Raw genomic sequence first — 10,202 nt, 5'->3', positions numbered from 1 at the left:
AGATCACAGACACAAGAGCACCAGACTCTAGTCTGCTCTCAATTTGGCTCCTACTCTGTGACTTCAAGCATGTGACTTAACTTCTCTAATATCAGTTTTCCGTGGAGCAGTGGGGGGTAGCCCTGGAGCAGTGAACATGGGTGAGGCCATTCTCATCTCCCTCTCCCTGCCTCTGTGGAGGATCCAGGTTTAGATGTCAGAGCTCAGCTCCAAAGCCACTGTGTAAGCAGAGTGCCATAGGCGTACATCTTGGATACTAAGTGCCTCCTACTTTCCTTCACAGCAGCCTGGGGCCCTGGCAGCATGGAGCTGAAGAGAGGAAAGACCTTCATCAAATCCAGCCTGCAGATTTCCCATGAGAAAGCCCCAGATCCAGCAGCCGCCACTCTGGCCAGGGAGGATGCAAGTCCCTGGTCAGTCTCACCAGGAGGGCAACAGAAACCCCAGAGTGAAAGGGCCCCACAGGTTAGTCCCAGCGCCCAAGGATATGACAGATGCTCCAACAAGGAAGCAAAGCCAGAACCCGAGGTGGGGGCTGCAGCCTTTTGTGGGGCCACCTTCAAACTGGTACGAAAGAGCAAGACTCATGACAGTGTGCCTGGGGCTGGCAGGGCGAGCACAACCACAGGGCAGCTGGTGGGCAGTGCAAGCTTCCCAGGGCCCCCCAGCAGCCAGCGCATGATTGATTACCGCCACTTTGTGCCCCAGATGCCCTTTGTGCCCGCTGTGGCCAAGAGCATCCCAAGGAAGAGGATCTCCCTGAAACGACCTAAGAAGTGCTTTCGGAACCTATTCCACATTCGCAGAAACAAGACTGAGAACTTGGCCTCACTGCTGACCAAGGGGGAGAACCTGTCTTCCCCTCGGGGCCCATCAGAGGCTAGTGGGCAGACAGGCAAAGCCTTCTTCCCCTTAGGTGAGGGACTGGGGCCCGACAGCCTGTTCCAGGACCTATCTGACAATGAGCTCCTGCCTGACTCTTCTGTTGACCTCTGCAGGGCCCTATGTGAGGATGTGGCCTCACTCAAGAGTTTTGACTCTCTCACGGGCTGTGGGGAGATCTTTGCAGATGAAAGTTCAGTGCCATCCCTGGAACTGAATGAGGGCCCAGAGAGCCCAACCCAGGTATCACAGGCCCTTGAAAGCAAGGTTCTTAGGGGCCCCTTCCAGGGCAGTGTGGAACAGCCGGCATCACCTGCCCAAAACGAGTTGTCTGACTTTGCCAAGTTCTGGGACAGTGTGAATCACTCTGTGAAGCAGCAGCACCGTGCCCTACTGGGGCCATGGCTGGGGGGTCCCCAGGGCACAGACACAGACCGGCCCAGGCTGGATGCAGCTGGGCTTGCTGAGCTACCCCTGTGTCCCTGTAGGGACCCCCACAGTGGCTCCAAAGCCAGCTCCATAGACACAGGTACCCCTAAGAGTGAGCAGCCAGAATCCGTGTCCACGAGTGATGAGGGCTACTATGACTCATTTTCACCTGGCCTTGAGGAGGACAAGAAGGAGGCTTCAAGTCCAGGCACACCAGCAGCCTTCCCCCGGGACAGCTACAGTGGAGATGCCCTCTACGAGCTCTTCTATGACCCCAGCGAGGGCCCTGTTGGCCCAAGCCTGGATGATGACCTATGTGTGTCTGAGAGTCTGTCAGGGCCAGCCCTAGGAGCACCACTGTCCATGTGCAGCTTCCATGTGGGGGCAGAGGAGAACTTGGCCCCAGCACCAGGCCCAGACCTGCTCAGCCAGGGCTTTTTGCAAAGCTCCTGGAAGGGCAAGGAGTGCCTGCTAAAACTCTGTGACACCGAGCTTGCCATCACCATGGGCATTATCAACTGGCTTCGCCGTGGCCCTGAACTCCGCACCCCACCTGCCTCAGCCCCTGGAGAAACTGCAACCTCACCCAGGGGACAGGCAGAGAAGGTGGGAGCTGGCTCTGAGAAAAAGGGCCCACATCCAGTGAAGCTGGAGGGCAGGGGGGCTAGGGCTTCAGATGCAGGTAGGACCGCTGTGGGCTCAGCACCCAGCAGGTGGGAGCTGTGGGCACATTCGGGTCCCAAGGGCCTGCTTGCTGGAGAGAGCAAGGTCCTAGGAGGGCCCGAGCAGGGAACCAGCACTCTGTCCAGGGACCCATCTCTGGAGTGTGTGCAGGTCTCTGGGGAAGGAAAGATGCAAGGCTGCCATGAAGGCTTGTTCTCCTCTGTGGGGTCTGCAGCCTCTGCAACAAAAGACACCTCTAGCAAAAATAAGGTCCCAAACCCTTGGCCTGGCTTCCAGGAGCCCAGGCCTCCTGGGAATCTGGAGTGTTTCCAAGGTCCCTGGACGCCAGGTCCTGGCGGAAGCACCCTCGATGTAGAGCCCACCCTGACAGGCTGTGTGGCCCAGGTTGCAGCCCTGCACATCCACCCAGACTGCCAGCCCCCTACTACACAGTCCCCAAGGCAGGACACAAGCAGTGAGTCCTGTAGGCACCCTCAGGCCAGAGGCTCTGATATTCTCCAGCAGAAACAGACTAACAGCTTCCCTCGCATGCCGATTGTGTGTGGCCTGCCCTCCCTGGCTAGTCCACTCCACAGCCCACAGGACCAGAGGTGCCCAGGCCATGTCCTGGGCCTTAGCCAGCTCGGGGTGGAGCCCACCAGGATGGATGCCCAGGCTCATCATGCTTCTATGGATGACCAGCCCCTGCAGCTCAGTTCAAGGGCTGTGGAGCAGGCGATACATAGGGGCCAGCTAGATTTGTAGCCCCTCTTGGCCCTACTATCCAGCTGAGCCCCTGGGGCCAACTGCCAGGAATCCTAGACATCACCTCCAACAGCCAGTACAAGTGAGCCCCCTCTGCAAGTACCCCAGAAAGTTGCTACAGTTTCCTGGCCCATGAAGGCCTCCTCTGCAACCAACCGGAAATAGGAGCCCCCAGACCAGCATGGCTGAGCCTCACCTATAGCATGGGGCCTCACTCACCAGAAACTGTGTCTTTGTGGCCACATTCAAGAGAACCTAACACCCAAATCTCCACCCTTTGTCCCTGATGTAAGGATTGTTGGTGGGTGGGGGTAGCAGGACACAGGCAAGTGGAGCAAAGCATTTTAATGTGGAACAGCCATGCCTGAACCAGCTCAGCCAGACCAGGTACTGGGCAGCCCAAGGCCAAGGACAGCTGCACAGCTGCTGTTGCTCTCAAAGTATGCCTCACTGATTTCCCCACAAAGAAATGAAGACTTGAATCCCAGTTGGCTGTGAAGTGGCCACACCTGGCTTCTCATACAGCATGTTAGAGAGAGGAGCTCAGGCTTGAAACTGATGGGAAGATAACAGTACATCTTATAAATGGGAAGTAGAGGGAGCCAAGAAGTCTGCATAGGGCTTGAGAAAAATAAATGTGTAGTCTAAGGCTTATGGGTGGGAGGCAGAGTGGGAGACAGGCAGGATGGGGTGCTGTGGATGAGCTCAGGAACGTCCACTGGCCCCACACCAGCCTGCTCTCTACCCCCAGGACAAGTAGCCACAATGTACTGGGGCCCTGAAGGACTTCTTGTGGGAATGAGAAGCAGGACCAGCCTCATCTCATTAAGGCCTTTAATCAGCAGACAACAACCCTGCCAGGGCTAGACCCTGCAGACCTTAGTCAATGGGTGTTAGTGAATTCTCTATTACAAATCAGACCAATAATTTTCCCCAACTCCTCTAAATGAAGCCAAGGATGTTCTCAGGGCAGAAGCTGATTGATTGTCCACAACTCTGCCATTCTCGCCCCTCCACACGGTCAGTATCTTTGCCTCCCCCTTCAGGAAAACTTACCTCAGAATGGAGCTATAACTTTCATCTTCCTGAAAGCCACAACAACATGCACAGTACCAAATATTCAGAATCGTGGAGGGGAAAGGTGGCCCGCAGCCTCAGGAAGGGCAAGAGTCAGGACGTCAGGCACAGTGACAGACCATGCCTCAAGTTTCTCTATGATTAGATCCTACTTCACCCGACATGCTGCAGTGAGATGCGAAGGATGGTATGCCACAGACATGAAACTGTTTCTAGAGGAAAGGTCATCGTAGAAAGGGGTAGGTCAGATGGTGGGAGAGAAATTCCAGCCAGAGGGATGCTGTCTGACAGCTGACCACAGGCTGGTGCCTCTCCTGATTGAGGCTTCATTTCAGACTAGAAAAGGCTCTGTAGCCCTTGTTAACAACTGTTTACTTGGGCCTACTGTGTGCTCCTATAGGCTCCTGACCAGGCCCATCCCTGGAACACTGAGGGAAGGTCAGGGCCAGTCTTCCTGGAAAACCACACGTGATTCCCCCTCCCAGGACTTCCACAAATGATTAGCATTATAGAGCTGTGCCAGGAGCAGGTTATACATGGAATAGTTTACCCCATCCCTGTATCAGCCTGAATGCAGTTGTCTTCATTTTTCAGATACGGAGACCAAGGCACAAAGTGCTGATATGACTTGCCCATGAACACACGCAGCTAGTATGCGGGGTCGATGAGGATTGAATCCCATCCATTGGCTCCTAAGGCCCAGCTCTTCACGAGGCTATAGAAGTTCTCTTGCTGAGCTCCTGTAGTGAACTCTTTCAAAGCCTTCACTACTCCCTTCTTCCAGGGCACCCTCTGGGTACCAGCTGCCTGTCTCCCTGTAAGCAACCTGAGTGCCTGAGGGCAGGGGCATCCCTCATTTAATCATGGTCCTTATCACTTTGTACGGCACCTGAGCAGAGCAAGGGCTCAGTACATATTTACTTGTTGAAAGAATGAAATATCAAAAGGTTCCTCATGGTTTTCTGATATCTTATTGAATGTGAGCCTGTGTCTGAAGAGTGGCAGAGTTGTTTTTACCTTGCAGGAGTTCTGAGGGAGTGTTTCCTTGATGTGACATGGTGACTGGTGGGGAGAATCCAGCCAGTCCCAAGAGTGCTGATAAAGGTAGAAACCAAGGAGGTCCAGGACCCAGAGGTTATGGTGAAGGTAGTCTGCAGTGACCTAGCAACAGAGCAGCAGAGAAAAGGAACTGAGGTCATGCCTGCCTGAGAGGAACCACCAGCGCAGTGGCTCTCACTATGGGAAGCATCTTAAGCAATCCTGACACCCTAGAAATTTTCATTCTCTGCAATGTGGTGGGAGATTACAGTAGTGGCCTACCAGGCACCTTGCTGAGAGAACAGAGGAGGGCCTTCCCTTTCTCTTGTGTCCAGTGGGTCTGAGGAAGCCTCAGACCATCTCTTTCTACATCCCACTTCTTGGGATGCCCTCCCCTGCAAGAGGAGTACAGGCAGTGCCAGTCTGATGGGGCATGTTCTTCAGGTGACCCACTGAGAGGAAAGAATGGAACTGCTGGGCCAGCTCCTGGGATAAGTGCCTAGCCCGGTGCTGGGAGTAGCAGAGGCCTGTGGTGTATTTTCAGAATTCTGGTCATTTCTAACCCTCTCATTTATACATGGCTATAGAAATTATAGGAGGTTGTTTCTCCCATATAAAGTAAAACTCCAGCTCATAGATGTCTCACAGAGTCTAAGTGACTCCCCAGGATCACACAGTGACAAGCAGAGGACTGGGGTACACCCTAAGGCCTGTGCACTGTGCCTTTCAATCTTCCAGCCTTCCAAGGTTGCACTGGATACTGAGAGGTGCTGGGAGGGGGCCAGGCAGCCTCCCAGCCTGCCCTAATGGTGGGGGTGGCCTGAGCCTATAGTAGGGTGGCCTGGGGTGCACCAGGAAGGCTGGACAGAGATCAGGAGGGAGGTGCTGAAAAGGGGTAAAGGCCAGCACATGCTGAGGAAGACCCAGTGAACTACATTGGGGGGGGGGGTACATCTTACCTTTCCTGGTTTCTTATTTTATTTTATTTTACTTTTTATGGAATGGGGATAAATACAGGATACAAAACTCAAAAGACACAGAAAACAATAAAAAGTGAGTCTCCTTCCTTCTTTTATCCTTCTGTTGTTTTGATTACAAAACTAATTCCCATTTACTACAACCAATCCAAACTATGTGAAGTGCTGAGCCTCCATTTCCCTGACCTTCTCAAACACTAGATGTGTCTTCAGACCCTTTTTGCGTCTATGACATAAACACACACGAACTTTAATCCTTTTTACTGCACAGCGCATCACAGACATCTTTTTTATTTAAAATCAATTAACATATAGTGTATCATTAGTTTCAGAGATAGAGTTTAGTGATTCATCAGTTGCATATAACACCCACTACTCATTACATCACATGCCCTCCTAATGATTATCAGCCAGTTACCCCATCCTCCCACCCACCTCCCCTCTGCAACTGTTTGTTCTCTATATTTAATTGTTTTATGATTTGCCTTCCTCTCTTTTTTACCTTATTTTTCCTTCCCTTCTATGTTCACGTGTTTTGTTTCTTAAATTCCACATATGAGTGAAATCATATGGTATTTGTCTTTCTCTGACTGACTTATTTCACTTAAGCATCTACCTTCAACTCAGGTCATGATCCCAGGGTCCTGGGATGGAGCCGGCATCTGGCTCACTGCTCATTGGAGAGTCTGTCTTCTCCCTCTCCCTCTGCCCCTCCCCACTCTGCTCCTGCCTGCTGTCATTCTCTCTCTCTCTCAGACATCTTCTTAGCAGGTACCAGCAGCAAACAGTTTCTCCATTCTCTTGAACACCTCCACAACAGTCTCCTGTAGGTAACAATTAATTTAAACATTCTCCTATGGATATTCAAGTTATTTTGATTTTTGCTGTTACAAACAATGCTGTGCTCACTTCTTTATTCCCTAAATCCTCTTTATTAAAGTCCTCTTAAAAACTGTAAAAATGAAAATAATGAGAAGATGCATTTTAAAAATGAACAACACATCCTGTTTCCTGTACCCACCCAAGGCCCAACTGTCCTGAGGCTCTGATGTTAATACCCTAGGCTCCATGGTGATAGGGACATATCACCCACACCCATATTTGGGAGGGGAAAGGTGGTTTTGTTGTTGTTGTTATATGTAAGACCTTGAAAATTGTCATTCCTATCCTTACAACAAGAAAAACCTGGACAAACAAAATGAATGACTTTTCTTGATCCATCATAAAACAGGGCAAATAACTTCCTTGAAACATGGAGAAACAGGTGCATTCAGAGAAATACAACAACCAAGACCTGGAGCAGAAGCTGCAAAATGACAAAAGCTGGTAGGAAGAGTTAAAAAGTAATTTTGACAAGCTCTTGCAGGGTGAGTAAGAAGCTGGGGGGTTGGACAGTAAAGGGGGGCATATGCTTTCATAGCCCTTTCCTCTAGGAACCACATCAAGTTTTCAGGGTGAAGATAGGCATGGCAGAGGGGATGGAAAAGTAGCTACTGTAAAACCCTCCAGACCCTTCTCCTAGCAGGTCTACCTCACAGGGGAGGGACTTCTCCAGAGGGCTATTCTGAAACTTTTCCAAGCTGAAGGAAGGGAGTTCCACAAACTCCAGTCCTTTCCAACCTTCCTGTCTCATGTAAGAGTGAGTAAGTGAATAAGTAAATAAATACAGAAGGTAAGGTATAGTCATTTGGGAGGGGACTGCAAGAAAATAGACTGGAAACAGAAAGTCTTTTGAAGGTTTAACCCTACCCCTGAGGCACAAGCCCAAAAATTACTGAGACTTATTTCGAAGCTTAAGAGATAAGGGAACATCCTTTTCTTTCCCACCCTACCCACTCACCCTACCACAACACTAATAGCATCCAGTAATAATAACAGTGGGCTACAACTAAAAGAGCTGCAAGACAAAGATTCCATCTAAGGACCAGAACAAAGGGAAGCCAGAAAAAGAAGGAAAAGGAGGAAGAGGAAAAGGAGAAGAAGGAAGAGGAGGAGGAGGAGAAGACAGTGACAATGGAGAAGAAGGAAAAGGAGGAGGGGGGAGGAGAAGGAGGGATGTATAGATATCCCTCCTCTAAATATACTAGAGTAATATGAAGCCTTTGGTGCCTAGCTATGACAAATATTAAAACCGACTAACTCTTAGCCAGGTTAGTTAATTCCTTACACTAAAAGTCTATTTCCCTCAGTACCTATTACCCTATACAACATGTCCAGCTTTCAACAAAAATTTATAAAGCTGGCTAAAGTCAAGAAGAAACAAAGTCAGAAGGACAAAGCTATCATCAGAACCAGACTCAAAGATGTTGGAATTATCAAATAAGTATTATAAGTATTGTTAATATGTTAAGAGATCTAATGAGAAAAAGTAGACAAGATGCAATAACCCATGGTAACATAAACTTAAAGAATTGTAAGAAAGAAATCAAAATAAAATGCTAGAAATAAAAAATACTGTAACAGAAATGAAGAATTAGATGGGCTCATTGGCAGGTTCAACATGGCTGAATAAAGAGTCATGAAGCTTTATTAGAAAATAACTTGAGACAAGTAAAAATGGAACTCCATATACCCAAACATGGGATACAGAGAAAGCAGTATAAGAGAGAAATTTATATATCTGTAATCCATAAATTAAAAAGGAAGAAAGATCTCAAATCAATAACCTGATTTTGCACCTTAAGAAATTAGAAAAAGAAGAAAAAACTAACTCAAAGTCAGCAGAAGGAAGGAGATAATAAAGCTTAAAATAGATATAAATAAAATGGAGAATAGATAAATAATAGAAAAAGTCAATTTGGTTCTTTGAAAGATTAACCAAACTGACAATCTCTAGTTAGGTCGGAAACAAAAAGAATACTCAAAGTACTAAAATCAGAAATGGAAGTAGGATAGAAGGAACATACCTCAATATCATAAAAGCCATATATGAAAGACTCACAGCTAGTATGATCCTTAGTGGACAAAAACTGAGAGTTTCCCCTGAGGTCAGGAACATGACAGGGATGTCCACACTGTTGTTCAACATAGTTCTGGAAGTCCTAGCCTCAGCAATCAGACAACAAAAAGAAATAAAAGACATCCAAGTTGGCAAAGAAGTCAAACTTTCCTTCATAGACGATAAGATACTCTATGTAGAAAACCTGAAAGACTCCACCAAAAAATTGCTAGAACTGATACAGGAATTCAGCAAAGAGGTAAGATATAAAATCAACATACAGCAATCTGTTGCATTTCTATGCACCAGTAGTGAAGCAACAGAAAGAGAAATAAAGGATCTATCCCATTTACAATTGTACCAAAAATCATAAGATACCTGGGAATAAACCTAACCAAAGCAGTAAAGGATCTGTACTCTGAAAACTATAGAACACTTAGGAAAGAAGCTGAGGAAGACACAAAAAAATGGAAAAACATTCCATGCTCATAAATTGAAAGAACAAATGTTAAAATGTCTATGCTACCCAAAGCAATCTACACATTCAATGCAATCCCTATCAAAATACCATTGGCATTTTTCACAGAGCTGGAACAAACAATTCTAAAATTTGTTTGGACCCTGAATTGCTAAAGGAATGTTGAAAAAGAAAACCAAAACTGGAGGCATCACAATTCCAGACTTCAAGCTGTATTACCGAACTATAATCAACAAGACAGTATGGTCCTGGCACAAAAACAGACACATAGGCCAATGGAACAGAATAGAGAACCCAAAAATGGATCCACATCTTTATGGCCAAACTAAACTTCAAAGCAGGAAAGAATATCCTATGGAAAAAAGACAATTCCTTCAACAAATGGTGTTGGGAAAACTGGACAGTGACATGCAGAAGAATGAGACTGGACCACTTTTTTACACTCTACACAAAAGTAAATTCAAAATGGATGAAATACCTAAATGTAAGACAGGAATCCATCAAAATCCTAGAGGAGAAAGCAGGCAGCAACCTCTTTGATCTCAACACAGCAACTTCTTACTAGACATGTCATCAGAGGCAAGGGATGCAAAAGTAAAAATGAACTATTGGGATTTCTTCAGGATAAAAAAACTTCTACACAGAGAAGGAAAATTCAATAAAACTAAAAGGCAGCCCACAGAATGGGAGAAGATATTTGCAAATGACCTTTCAGATAAAGGACTACTATCCAAAATCTATAAAGAACTTATCAAACTTAACACCCCAAAAAACCAATAATCTAGTTAAGAAATGGTCAGAAGACATGAATAGACACTTTTCCAAAGAAGACATCCAGATGACTAACAGACACATGAAAAGATGTTCCACATCACTTGACATCAGGGAAATAAAACTCAAACCACAAAGAGAAACCACCTCACACCTGTCAGAATGGCTAAAACGATCAACTCAG

The 10,202-nt window shown here is 47.2% G+C and overlaps 1 protein-coding gene across 1 annotated transcript; it reads left to right on the top strand.

Moving 5' to 3' along the window:
• Positions 1–250: 250 nt before the first annotated feature.
• AMER3 (APC membrane recruitment protein 3) lies at positions 251–2,941 on the top strand. The gene is given in 4 exon segments (XM_035006666.1): positions 251–1,917; positions 1,960–2,740; positions 2,743–2,916; positions 2,919–2,941. Coding segments are annotated over 4 exon segments (2,592 nt in total). The 5' UTR covers positions 251–303.
• Positions 2,942–10,202: the final 7,261 nt, after the last annotated feature.

This window comes from Mirounga leonina, unplaced genomic scaffold, assembly GCF_011800145.1.
Source record: "Mirounga leonina isolate KUSES-001 unplaced genomic scaffold, KU_Mleo_1.0 Mir_151, whole genome shotgun sequence".
Classification (NCBI taxonomy): domain Eukaryota; kingdom Metazoa; phylum Chordata; class Mammalia; order Carnivora; family Phocidae; genus Mirounga; species Mirounga leonina.
Note: the sequence above shows the minus strand (reverse complement) of the source record. Positions and strands in the feature narration are given on the sequence as shown.